This window comes from Narcine bancroftii, chromosome 10, assembly GCF_036971445.1.
Source record: "Narcine bancroftii isolate sNarBan1 chromosome 10, sNarBan1.hap1, whole genome shotgun sequence".
Taxonomy (NCBI): Eukaryota; Metazoa; Chordata; class Chondrichthyes; order Torpediniformes; family Narcinidae; genus Narcine; species Narcine bancroftii.
Window position 1 is genome coordinate 34,330,976 of NC_091478.1, and position 14,766 is coordinate 34,345,741.

At 41.9% G+C, this 14,766-nt stretch overlaps 1 protein-coding gene across 1 annotated transcript in view; it reads right to left on the reverse strand.

The window, feature by feature from the left end:
* Positions 1–972: 972 nt before the first annotated feature.
* LOC138743928 (5-hydroxytryptamine receptor 7) overlaps positions 973–14,766 on the reverse strand; it is a 41,574-nt gene continuing 27,780 nt past the window's right edge. Inside the window, exon 2 of the mRNA XM_069899491.1 lies at positions 973–3,205. Within this exon, the coding sequence (XP_069755592.1) occupies positions 2,452–3,205 (754 nt within the window). The 3' untranslated portion in view covers positions 973–2,451. The remainder of the gene's footprint in view (positions 3,206–14,766) is intronic.

Sequence of the window (14,766 nt, forward strand, 5' to 3'; positions counted from 1 at the left end):
TTTGCAAATTTAACATTTTCAAAGCAGCAAAGAACAAATCGAGACCTAAAAAAAGATCATTTAAACATAATAATTTAGCTGTTTATATGATATTGATGGGTAGATTGCCTGCTACTTTTCCATCAATGGAACAATGGCAGCACGTTAAAAATATGGTTTCACTGGTTATAGAGAATCTCATGATGATCTGAGTTTGTGGTAGGAACCAAAAAATAAAAATGGCAAGCTCTAAATGTGTTCTTTGCTGCTTCTAAAACAGTAAAAGATATAAAGATTAGCACAGGAAGTTGGAGAAATGTCACCGGGCATTTTCCAAAGAAAAGGGATAAAGAATTGACAGCTTTAGAGATGCTGGGATCTTCCAAGACAGAGGGAAAGATATTCCTTTAAAATTGATCCTATTTCCATGTGTTTGTATAGACATGCATCCTGCCAAATTTAAGGGCTTGTCTAAATCTGTATGATGAAGTTAATTTTAGACTTACAACTTTCTAATAAAGGTTCAATATCTCTTATTTACGAAAAAGAATTACTTGATTTAAGAACGGCCTCGTTAATTAAGATCAAGGGAGACTGGAAACAGGATTTGAATCTTTTGTTCTCAGCTGGGGTGTGGGGTTCTCTTCATAACCTGATTAATATGACCTTCCTTTGTGCACAACATTGTTTATTGCAATTTAAAGTGGACCATAGAGGGCACATCTAAAGTGAAATGATCTCGTTTTTATTCAGCTATAAATCCTCTAGGTGGCAAATGTAACATTGCTGAGGCTTCTTTTACATGTGTTTTGGACTTGCCCTAGGACAGAAAAATTTAGGAAAGATATTTTTCGAATGTTATCAGTGATTCCCAAGGTTAAATTGGAACCTTGCCCTTTAATTGCTCTTTTTGGATCATTTCCAATTGATGATGTTTTATTGACATCAACTCAAAACCAATTTTATCTTTTACTTCATTGATAGTGTTAGGTCTGCTTTGTTCATGAATGAGTGAGACAAACACCAGGCTGAGTCGAAATCAGGGTTCTTTGTTCTTTATTACCGGATTGTAACACTTGCGACTAACAAAGTTAGTCGGAGAATGCATTCTGCCGTTATCAGCAAAATGGTGATTTTTTATACCCTTGGATACATGCTTAGAACATCATCATATCATTACTTGTCCAATGACTAAAACTGTTGCTATCCTTTCCCTGCTAGCTTCCTGCCTCTCAATCCATCAATGTCTCTCTTATCTTGTAAGTACAAGGATGCATTTACATCTTGTTACAGCCCTGTACATTCCCATCTCATGATGTTTTACCTAACAGGAGTACAAGGACACCTCCCCTTCTTGTTACTGCCCTGTACAGGGTAACTCCCTACACATTCCCATCTCATGATGTTTTACCTTACAATAGTCAGAGGGGTAATTTTGATTAAATTGAAAGATAACACTCCACCTACACCCATACAAATGGTTAAATGATATTACGTCTTGTTCAAGTCTAGAAAAAAATTAGATATGCTGTTAAAGGTTCAAATATTAATTTCCTAAAGACATGGGGCCCTTTTATGGACCATTACCACAATGTAAAGTTTTAGGGTTGTTATAAGCTCCGAAACTGTGCCGTCTATTTCCAGGTTATCGTGACTTAATAGTGATCGGAGTTTCGAATTAACGGGAGTTTTATTTTTATTTTTCTTGTGATTTGTATTTCAATATATAATTGCATTGTTTAATTTTTGTATTCTTGCGAACTTCAATAAAAACATCTTAAAAAGAAAAAAGTTAATTTGTGAAGTGCGAGAAGAGAGTGGAAATGGTGGGAAGCCCAAAATATTTTTTCTTTGTATTGGAGGGACGGCTGATCAAGAACAATAAGAATTCTGGTGTCTCCTTTACAAATTCACCTTAACCCACTATATATTTTTTTTTAAAAAGAGAAGGGATGTGGTGGTAGGGGTGGTGGAGGGAGGGAGTGGGTTCATTTGGGGAGGAGAGAGACATCACAAGGAAAGGTTACAGAAGAGCTTGCTGCAACAGTGGTGTATTTATTGGACCCAGAAGCATTAATTGCAACCAACCGTTTATGGTACCACAGTTTAAGCTGCTTTTCAGCAAGACGCAATAAGAATGTTTTCTGCCCAAAATGCATGGTCGTCTTTGATTTTCTTATCTTCATTTTGCTGAGGTAATGAAACACTATGGCGGTGGGATAATCCATTTCACAGCATGCACAAAAAAATCAGAGAGGCCAAAACATCAATGGTAATGAACCAGTAAGTCCCACTGCCATCTGTTCCCACTTGATATTGTCTATAAATCCAGGCCAACCTTCCTAATGCACGAAGGATGTACAAATAATAAAACATATTCCGTGACGAGTCCATGATGGAACGACAACAGTTTGCAGACAAAGAAAATTCTTCTTTCCCTGAGGTATTTCTGTTTCAAAGAACATGCTCTGTCTACAGTACCAGTTCTGGCCTCTCTACCAGCTTCAGAGCCTCGTGCATCCCTGCAGCAGAGAGTTTACGATTAATATTTCTGTACCTGCACCTCAGCAGATTGTGATAGGTCGTCCGCAGGTCCCTGTTGAATAACGCATATATGAAAGGATTTAACAGTGAATTTGCGTATCCAAACCACAAGATCGTTCTTTCCAACCAAAATGGTATGCAGCTACATTTGGTGCCACAGATAAAGGGTCTTGCTGTAGAAAGAATGAAAAATGGTAACCAACACACGGTGAACGCACCAACTACAATGCCAAGAGTGGTCGCAGCTTTCTGCTCCCTTTTGAAGATTGACATGTTCTTACGCTCATTCTTCAGAAGGCGGGTAAAGTTGGTACATTCCTCCGACTCTTTGTGAGGTTTAACCCCTCTTTCAACTGCCTCGCCCATATTCATGTCACCTGGCCGAGGGAATCCAGCAAAGGTGTGTTTGGCAGCGCTCTTCTTGGCAGCCTTGAAAATCTGGTGATACATGAGAAGCATGACTGACATGGGGATATAGAATGCCACTGCCGTAGAATAAATGGTGTAACCGAAGTCTTGGCTGATCAGGCAAACCTTGTCATCATTGATATTCTTGGCCCAGCCAAAGAGAGGTGGTAAAGTGACACTTGCAGCCAGAAGCCATACACAAAGGATCATTTTGGCCATTCCTTTCCCATTCTGTCTGACTGGATACGTCAATGGTCTTGTTATTCCTAAGTACCTGCAACAAAAAGAAAAGAGGTCTTAAGAATAAATTGGATAGATACATGGTTGGGAGAGATCTAGAGGGTAATGGAATGGGAGTAAGACAATGGGACTAGCAAAATAATGGTCAGCACAGACTAGAAGGGCTGAATGGCCTGTTTCTGAGCTGTAGTGTCCTATGGTTCTATGGCAACTCCCATATTTATCTGCTCACACCTTAGCAACTGCAATTCTGACTTTAGGGCAGCAAATGCATTTGATGGATGTTTGCTCTTGGCACAGTCTGAAAACAATATGCAATTTATCCAGTTAAGCAAGCTGAGTTTCTACAGCATACTTGTGTCATGCAATGTATCCAAATCAGACTTGTTCACAAAAATCTATCAGATAAAATCAGTGTCATTTAAATGTTATGTTCTGCGAAGAAATGGCATCACTAAAAGCAACTTGCTTTCTACATGACACCTTTACCACAGGGAAAGCTCCCAATAAGCACGTATGATTGCCAAATAAAACAGGCATGAATCATAAAGTAGGATTGGGAAATAGACACAGCATTTCATAGTAATAAAGGCAAGACAACAAAAAGCAGCATTAAGTTTACTGAGGACAAGGATCTTTGTCCCTGACATTGGATTTCTTCCTTTTTTGGTGAGTTAAACATGGCAGGGTGTAACACTACCATCCACTCTGATCCCCTGCAAAACTATAATCGAGTCTGCCAAAACTACATGAATGATATTTTTATGGTGGGTAACCTCCAGATTTATGAACTAAAACTGGATCTACATGATGCAGTTTCAGTTGAATGCCACTTCCAAAAAATTGAGGAAGGCACTTGGGTAAGGACATAAGAAACGTGAGCAGAAGGTCGACTGGTCCATCGAGCCTGAACTACCATTCAATAAAATATGGGCTGATTTGGCAGTGGCCTCATACCCGCCTTTTCTCTATCACCTTCAATTTCCCCCCTGTGCAAAAATATATCCAACGGTGTCTTAAATATATTTAATGTCAGCCTCTTCTGCTACTTTGGGCAGAGAATTTCACTGATTCACCAGGTTATTCCTCATATTTGTCACAAATATACTCCCCCAAATTTTGAGGCTATGTCCCCTAGTTCTAGTCTAACCTAACAGTGGAATCAACTTTCCCACCTATATCTTAACCCTCCCTTTTACAATTTTATATGCTTCTATAAGACCCTCTCTCATCCTTCACAGGTGACTCGATCTCTCCTCACAGGCTAATTCCCTCTTCTCAAGAATCAAGCTTGGGAACCTGCTCTGAGCTGAGTCCAAAGACAGACTATGTTTCCTCAAGTAAGGAGACTGGATCTGCACGCAGCACTCCAGGTGTGGCCTCACCAGTTACCTGTACTGTTGCACCTGCAACTCGACTTTTTCCGATTCATGCACAAACGTTCTCAGGTCTGTTCGCAAAACATCGTGCTATAATCTTTCCAATTAAAAAATAACCTGAACTGCTATTTTACTTTCCGCCCATTTACCAACATTGTACTTCAAAGACAACATATACTCTGGTTGCCTTGGAAGAGAAACTTGCTGTAGAGGAGCAGGAAAAAAGTCCATAAACTTAGTGAAAAAGAGCTGGCATTATTCTCTGATGGAAGGTCTTGTGTGCTGGGATCTAGAAGCCGTCATTCCAACATGTTGGCTTTCATTAAGAGGCGATTGGAGAATAGGAGTAGAGAAGCCCTCTTGTAGTTGTACAGGGCCCTGGTGAGACCTCACCTGGAGTATTGCATCCAGTTCTGGTCCCCATATTTAAGAAAGGACATACTTGCTATAGAGGGAGTGCACCGCAGATTTACAAGGTTAGTTCCTGGGATGGCAGGAATGTCATACGCAGATAGGTTAGAAAGACTTGGGTTATATGCGATGGAGTTTAGAAGGATGAGGGGAGACCTGATTGTGGTATTTAGGATTATCAAAGGGCTTGACAGGATGAAATCAGAGTACATGTTCCCAGTGATGGGTGAGACTAGGACTAGAGGGCATAGTTTAAGAATACAGGGAAGCCATTTAACACAGAAATAAGGAGAATTTTTTTTTACCCAGAGTGTTGTGGATCTGTGGAATGCATTGCCACAGAGGGTAGTGGGGGCGGATTCGCTGGATAGATTTAAGAGAGAGTTGGATAAGGCTCTTGTGGGAAGGACAGTTAAGGGTTATGGGGATAAGGCTGGGATTGGTTATTGAAAGGGAAAGATCAGCCATGATCTGATAAATGGTGGTGCTGGCTCGATGGGCCAATTGACCTACTCCAGCACCTATTGTCTATAATATAATGGTTTCAACTGCCTCCTCATGCATGAAAACCCTCACTCTTTTTAAAAATGTGGAGCTAAATGTCATGTCCTAACTAGATACATCAGGATGAATTGCACATCGGAAGCAGCGCCAGACATCAGTATCAGTACTTGGATCAGGGATTCATTCATTAATGTGTTGTGATCAGTCCAATTGGTCCAGCATAGGAGGACTGGGGGATTATTGTGTGTCGTCTGAGCTCTGAGGACTGACTTCTGGAGAATTAACCTGCTATGTTGGTTGTAAGGCTTGGACTGTGGAGAGTATCTGGATAAGGGATTGTGATCCCTTATTTTATGGGCATTGCTATGTTTCACTGCTGGAATATGAGGCTGGCAGTGTTCTGCTGGGACTCCCCCTGTAGTCCTGCATATCTTGCTCTTGGAGTAATATAGAAACAATGTGGAAACAGGCCATTGCCCCACTGAGTCCACGTCAATCATCAAACCACCAAATTATACTGTTTTCCTTAATCCCATTTTTAAATTCTCACATTCTGAACAGTGCCCACCCGCCCCCCCCCCCCCCCCCCCTGCCAGATTCAATCACTCACCAAGAGTTATTTTGTAATCACTAATTCACCTACCAACCTGCACTTCTTTTGGATGTGGGAGGAAACCAATGCTCACAGAAGAAACACATGCAGTCACGGGGAGAATGTGCAAACACTCTTCAAGCTACACTTGATTTTGGATTGAACCTGGGTCTCTGGCTCTGGGAGGCAGCAGCTCGATGAGCTTCACCACTGTTCCACCAACATCTGCTCTTCATCCTTCACTGCATGTCACTCAGCCTCTTGATCTGTGCCCCTGCTAGGTAGTGAAACACAAAGCATGCAGTGATGAAATGCTGTACTTCCCACTGGTGTAATGCAGGGTGCCACCTATTTGATGGAGGAGGTGCAGCATTTCATTGCTGCAGGGTTTGTGTCTCACCCGCTAGCACTGATATCTCCGCTTCAAAAGAGATGACATCTTCCACAAATATTCTGCTGTAAGGAGTCCAGGAAGCAGATAGTTCTTCCCTCTAGAGTCCTACCCTTCACACTGTTAGGCAGTTCTGCATCCCTTTGGATCAACAAGTCAAGTCAGGTTTGTTATCATCTGATTGCACAAGGTCCTCAGTGTAAAACATGCAGACACCCAATTCAGAAAGACAAATAAACAACAGTCTCAGATGGTTAGTGTGAGCAGTTCCTTTGGGCGTTCAGCCCATGGGAAGAAGCTGTTTCTCTGCTTGGTGGTACTGGCTCTGATACTACTGTATCTCTTCCCTGACGGGAGCAGCTCAAAAATGCTGCGTGGAGGCTAGAAGGGGTCCTCAAAGATTTTGCATGCCCTCTTCAAACAACGATCCCAGTAGATCACATCAATTTTGGGCGGGGGACTCCAGTGATCCTCTCTGCCACTCTTATAGTCCTGTGGATTTATATCATTTGCCATTTATAGTCAGGACAACCTGCTGATCTTCAAACACCTGACCATCTTTCCCGTTGATAAAGGTGCCCCAGTTGTGTAATAGAGATCATTATGAGTGATGGCGTTGATAAGTTTATGACTACCCAGACATGCAGGATGCCAAAAATGCCAGCAAAACCCATTTCCCAAGATGTCATCTGCTCCTCACGAAAGCTAACACATATAAACTCAGTTTGGTTAGAGTACAGAATCTGGGCATGCTCTCTGATGCAGTTGTGAACAGGAAGGTGGAAGCCATGGAATAAATGTACTATGCCTATTTGGATAGATCTGTGATAAGGAGGCTTACAGTCAAGGGACCTTGAGGGAGGGAGCAATCCAGACATAGTGAATGACAAAAACATAGAAAGGCAGAAAATCAGAGAAGGCTCTGCAAGTCTGCTCCACCATTCAATATGATCATGGCTGATCATATTATCTTCAATATCCTAGTACTACTTTTTCTCATGCCCCTCAATCCCTTTAGTTCAGTGGCTTTCAAAATACCCCCTCCAAACTCACTAATCACCATGCCATACATGCTCTGTGATTAGTAAGGGATTGCTTCAGGTGGGTATGTGGATGGAAAGAAAAAGTTTGAAAAAACCACTGTTTTAATTGTACCTCATTGACTCATTATGTGCACGGCTTCATAACTCCAAAGGAAATGGGCCAATGACAATTTTTCTCAAGGAAAATATTTCAGTAACAGCTGGGTCTAGAGCAGTGGTTCTCAACCTTCCCATTCCACTCACATACCACCTTAAGCAATCCCTTACTAATCAGAGAGCACTTATGGCATCGGGATTACTTAAGGTGGAATGTGAATTTAGGGGGGCAGTTTGAAAACCATTGCTTTCGTCAATAGGGCCAAATCCATCTCCCTTTTGAATATATCTAATTAACAACTTTTCCCAGAGCATTTTACATCTCGGTGATAACGGAGTGGAAATGGAAACCTGACACTGTGAAGATATTGCTCATTGTAGAAGTCCAGACTGGAGGTCTGTTTGAGTACACTGCTCGTGTATAAAATTAAAATTTAGTCCAAACTAATCACAGCCAATCTGATCCAAATTTTGAGCCCAGTGACATGATTTGTTTGACATTGGACCTGAGCCATATCATCAGACTTGTGTTGGAAAGTGAAGGTTTAAATCAGCCACTGGGTCTTAGTGCACTTATTTATAAAGAGCCTTGACCTGACCGCAACACGAGAGCATATAACTAATCCATTCCCTAATTTGATAGCTGCATATAACGAAGTCAGGCTCAAGCTGAGCAGGCCAGGATCAGTTCGCGTGCAACTGTGCAGACTTTGTCAGTGGAAGCTTTCTGCAGATGGACGTGATTTGATGCCTACCTTGAGGTCCCCTCCAAACCCCATCCCCCCCCATCCCCGCTGTGGCCAATTGTTGTCAAAAGGCAAAGGAGGAAAAACCCAACACCCAACCCCAACCAACCAATTTTCCCCTGCAACCGCTGCAACCGTGTCTGCCTGTCCCGCATCGGACTTGTCAGCCACAAACGAGCCTGCAGCTGACGTGGACATTTACCCCCTCCATAAATCTTCGTCCGCGAAGCCAAGCCAAAGAAGTGCTTCCTACAATGGATAACAGCCTCCATCATCTGAGGAACAGCTAAGTGAGCGCCTCTACAGCTAATGTTGGAGAAAGAACTCCATGTGATGGTATTTAGATCCAGTCTGGTGCCCTGAGATTATAAGAGTGCCTTTTCAGGTAGAGAGTGATGGCTTAATGCACTCCTAGTTCTACTACGAGTGTTCAAAGAAAGCCAGAGGTTGTGCCTTAAAACATCCTCCTTTTTATATTGGTAAAAGAGGAATCCTCAACTCATAATGTCAACTGATGCTCAACCAAGGCTGGAAGTCATCAGAAACTTTACGGTAAATTTCACACAAAAACGGTACATCTAATTTCTCAATGAAAATGATCACGAGTAAATCTAATCCGGGTTATGATTTTGTACACAAGTTGGACATGAAAAATCAAGCAGTAATGAATCCAGTTTGAAGGCTTTTTTTTTGTTATTCATGTGTTCCTCTGAATTATACGCATGTTACTTCACCACAGACCAGGAATCCACAGGCGCATGTACATTACAGGCAAGACTACAGACATAGGGTGCAAGGCAGTGGAGGGATTTGAAAGCAAAGATGGGAATTTGGATGTGTAGGGGAGGTTTCTGAGCTAGTCTCGTTGCAAGGCTGGATTAGAGAACAGGTCATTGCAGAAAGAGTTGGAAGATGGGGAGGCTGATCACCAGAGCACTGGAGCACCCTCGCCTCATGGCAACAGCAGAGTTTGGATGAGTTTTTCAGCAGCGGATAAACTGATATCAGGTGGGAGCTCCGCATGTTATCAGGATGATCATTGTGAACTGAGCTTATTTTTTTTTAGCAGAAAAAAAGCAAGTCTTGATTTTGCCAGAAGTCAAATGAATATGACAAAGAGGAGTTAGATTAATTATTCTATTTCAAATTTTTGCTTCAAAGTCAACATTTCAGTTTGTGTCCTTTGGGTTGCAGGAAGCTCAGATGGAAATCACACCAGAGTGCAAAGTGGGTTTTGGTTGTAGTAAGATGAGGGTATCACTCCTGCGAGGGAGCAGATTGTAGTTGTAGAAATTATGAATGAAGAGACAAAGATTAGGCATTTTGAAGAGATTGTGGAAAAATTGGCCAGAAAAGCATGTAAATTTGTGAAGTGAAAGGAGAATGTAAGTGGAGCCACACAGAGAATCAATATAACCATTGGCAAAGCAAGTGAAATGGCAACATAGAAGGGATAACCATATAACCACTTACAGCACAGAACAGGCCAGTTCGGCCCTACTAGTCCATGCCGTAACAAATCCCCACCCTCCTAGTCCCACTGACCAGCACCCGGTCCATACTCCTCTAGTCCGCTCCTCTCCATGTAACTATCCAGTCTTTCCTTAAATGTAACCAATGATCCCGCCTTGACCACATCTGCCGGAAGCTCATTCCACATCCCTACCACCCTTTGCGTAAAGAAATTTCCACTCATGTTCCCCTTATAATTTTCCCCCTTCAATCTTAAACCATGCCCTCTAGTTTGAATCTCCCCCATTCTTAATTGAAAAAGCCTATCCACGTTTACTCTGTCCCTTTTAAAATCTTAAACACCTCTATCAAGTCCCCTCTCAATCTTCTACGCTCCAGAGAAAAAAACCCCAGTCTGCACAACCTTTCCCTGGAACTCAAACCTTGAAATCCTGTCAACATTCTCGTGAACCTTCTCTGCACACTCTCTATTTTGTTTATATCTTTCCTATAATTTGGTGACCAAAACTGTACACAGTACTACAAATTTGGCCTCACCAATGCCTTGTACAATTTCATCATAACCTCTCTACTCTTGAATTCAATACTCCGATTTATGAAATCCAACATTCCAAATGCCTTCTTCACCACACCATCTACCTGAGTATCAGCCTTGAGGGTACTATTTACCACAACTCCTAAATCCCTTTGTTGCTCTGCACATCTCAATAGCCTACCATTTAATGCATATGACCTATTTAGATGTGCCTTTCCAAAATGTAACACCTCACACTTATCTGTATTAAATTCCATCAGCCATTTCTCAGCCCACACCTCCAGCCTTCCTAAATCACCTTTTAATCTACGGAAATCTTCCTCACTGTCCACAACACCACCAATCTTTGTATCATCCGCAAACTTGCTTATCCAATTCTCCACCCCTACTTCCAGATCGTTAACATATATAACAAACAATAGTGGACCCAGGACCAATCACTGAGGAACTCCACTGGTCACCGGCCTCCAATTGGACAAACAATTTTCTACCACTACTCTCTGACACCTCCCATCCAACCATTGCTGAATCCATTTCACTACCTCCTCATTTATACTTAATGCCTCCACCTTTTTTCCTAACCTCCTGTGGGGAACTTTGTCAAAAGCTTTACTAAAGTCTAAATAGACAACATCCACAGCTTTCCCTTCATCAACCTTTTTTGTAACCCCCTCGAAAAGCTCAATCACGTTTGTCAAGCATGATCTACCCCTGACAAAACCATGCTGATTACTCCCTGTACCTCCAAATATTTGTAAATACCATCCCTCAGAACACTTTCCATCAACTTGCCCACCACAGACGTCAGACTCACAGGCCTATAATTCCCACGTTTACATTTGGACCCTTTCTTAAACAGCAGAACCACATGCGCCACCCTCCAATCCTTTGGCACTACCCCCGTGGCCAGTGACATCCTAAATATCTCTGTTAATAGCCCCACTATCTGTCCACTAGCCTCCCTGAGTGTCCTTGGGAGTATTTTGTCTGGTCCCGGAGATTTATCCACCTTTATCTTTTTCAACACAGCCATCACTACCTCCTCGGTTATCCTTATATGCTTCATTACCTCCCCACTATTTTTCTTTACCTAAACTGGTTCAATATTTTTTTCCCTGGTGAATACCGAGGGGCAAAGAAATCATTCAAAATTTTCCCCATTTCCTCTGACTTCTCACTCAGCCTACCCTCACTATCTACAAGGGGTCCAATTTTATCCCTCACTAATCTTTTACTTTTAATGTACTTATAGAAACCCTTTGGATTTATTTTTACTCTGTCTGCCAAAGCCCCTTCATGCCTTTTTTTGGCCTTTCTAATTTCTTTCTTAAGATTCCTTCTACACTCCTTGTAGTCCTCCTTCAAATTGTCAGCTCCCTGTTCTTTACACCTCTTGTATACCTCCCTTTTTCTCCTAACCAAATTTCCAATATTTTTCGAAAACCAAGCCTCCCTATGACTTCCAGCCTTTCCTTTGATCCTCACTGGGACATAACTATTCTGTACCCTCAAAATTTCTTTTTTGAATATCCTCCATTTTTCATTTACACCCTCACCTGAAAATATCCTGTCCCACTCAATACTCCCCAAATCCCTTCTTATTCCTTTGAAATTTGCTCTCTCCAATCCAGAACCTCAACTTTAGGCCCCTCCTTGCTCTTCCCTAAAACTACCTTAAAACTAACAGAATTATGATCACTAGACCCCATTGGATCTCCAACATTAATGTCTGATACCTGACCTAGCTCGTTCCCTAACAGGAGATCCAGTATTACACTGTCCCGAGTCGGTTCTTCTACTAATTGATTTAGAAAACAATCTTGAACACATTTAACGAACTCTAGCCCATCCAGCCCTCTAACTGTATGGGTATCCCAATCAATGTGAGGGAAGTTAAAATCTCCCATGATCATTACCTTATGATTCTCACACATATACATTATCTCTCTACACATTTGTTCCTCTAGTTTTCTTGACCCATTTGGTGTGTGTAATACACTCCTATTAGCACCCTCATGCCTCCTTCACCCCTCAATTCCACCCAAACAGCCTCACTGGACGATCCCTCCAGACCATCTTGCCACCTCACGGCAGTAATATCCTCCCTAACAAGCAGAGCAACTCCTCCCCCTTTTTTACCCCCTGATCTATCACATCTAAAACAAATGTATCCTGGAACGTTAAGTTGCCAGTCCTGCCTCTCTTGTAGCCAGGTCTCACTAATTGCCACAATATTGTGACCCCAAGTATCTGTCCATGCTCTAAGCTCATCTACCTTGTTCACTATGCTTCTTGCATTAAAATATATGCATTTCAGAGAATGACCCTCACATACATTCATTTTTCTACCTGCTACCCTAATCTCCATCCTACCTTTGTTATCATTTTTATTCTTATCTAGGTGGCCATGCTCCCTTGACACTGCTCTCACACTCTGTTCCCCACCCCCCTGCCAAACTAGTTTAAACCTTCCCCCATAGCTCTAGCAAATCTGCTTGCCAGCACATTGGTCCCCCTCCGGTTCAAGTGGAGTCCGTCCCTTTGTACAGGTCCAACCTTCCCCAGAAGAGATCCCAATGATCCAGAAATCTTATCCCTTGCCCCCTGCACCATCTCTTACCCACGCATTCATCCTCCACATCCTCCTATTTCTACCCTCACTAGCGCGTGGCACCGGCAGCAATCCAGAGATTACTACCTTGGAGGTCCTGTTTTTTAACTTCCTACCTAATTTCACATAATCCTGTTTCAGGACCTCATCCCCACTTCTAACTAAGTCATTGGTCCCCACATGGACCACGACTTCTGGCTGTTCTTCCCCTTGCAGAATGCTATGTACGCGATCAGAGATATCCCTGACCCTGGCACCAGGGAGGCAACATACCAACCTGGATCCCCGATCTCGTCCCACAAACCTTCTATCTGTCCCTCTGACTAACGAGTCCCCAACTACAAGTATCCTGTTCTTATCCCTCCTTCCCTTCTGAACCTCAGGGGCAGCCCCCGTGCCAGAGACCTGACCCCAATGACTTATCCCTGATAGGCTGTTCCCCCCAGCAGTATCCAATGCAGAATACATATTGCTGAGTGGCACTTCCACAGGGGTACTCTGCACTGGCACTCTCCCTCCTTTCCTCACAGTCGCCCAATTTCCTGACTCCTGCCTTCTAGGGGTGACTGTCTCCCTGTAACTCCTCTCTATCACTGCCTCTGCTTCCCTTATGAATAGTTTGGCTGAGGGATTTATATTGAAGGAGCATCCTTTCCCTGTAACTCAAACCTTGAAATCCTGTCAACATTCTCTGTAACTCAAACCTTGAAATCCTGTCAACATTCTCTGTAACTCAAACCTTGAAATCCTGTCCAGTCCTGAAGTAATGAAGTCAGAGGAGAGAGGATATTGATGAGGAGAAAAGGGGTTTTATTGCTTTGCAAAATGAATCCAGCATGGACACAGATTGTAGTTTTGGCATTCGTTGAAAAGGGATTTTAAACTCTGCTGAAGGATAAAGTTTGAATGGGGAACCAATAAAAAGCAAGCACCAGGAAAGGAAGGAATGAGAATAATCAGACTAGCTTTTAAACAAATAGTCTGTGCATTTTTAAAGGTTATATGTGTTATTAAAATAAGTAATGAGCAACTCCTAGAAATATATTATCATAAAGGAAGATTGATTGTGACTCAGCATTGGAGGTCACCAAGCAGACACATTAATTTAATTTCCTCCATGGAACTCTTTTAGGAAGCTCATTCCAATTTTAGACAAAGCATTGAGGAATTCACGTGCAACAGATACATAAATTTATCCAAATATTTTCATTACAAATTTATACTTGTTCAATTGATTTATAATATGAAATAAAAGCCGAAAACATTTAGCAGCTCAGGCGGCATATTGGCAGACAACCTATAGGGCATTAAACCTAAGAGCTCGAGTCTTTCCCTGCCCTGTCCTGCTGAGTATTTGCATCATTTCTTCCTTTTGTTTTAGTATTCCTGCATTGCAAGTTCTTATTTTGCTTTTCAATTCCTTCCAACTCAATACTGATTCAATTTTACCAAGTCTTTCCATAGGAACACAATGACAATTCTGTTGCAGGTGACAAACAAAGAAAACATTCGGGAATAAATAATTTTTTTTTAAATTTTTTTTATTTTTCACACCATAAATTACATTAACCATGGTACACACTTTTTCCTTTTTCAGTGAGCAAATTGCCTATTGCTTTCAGATGATAAAAGCCATTATAAATGCTTCACTAACGTGTGCGTAACATGTTTCAATTGGCGGCATCAGATTCCAGCTGGCAACTTTTCAATTATACCACCAGAGTGGAAATCTGCACTGCTGGATAGAATTGTGTTTTTCGAAGGATAATATGTGCTTTCAAAAAAATCCTTTTCTCAGTGTAATAGTTAAGTAT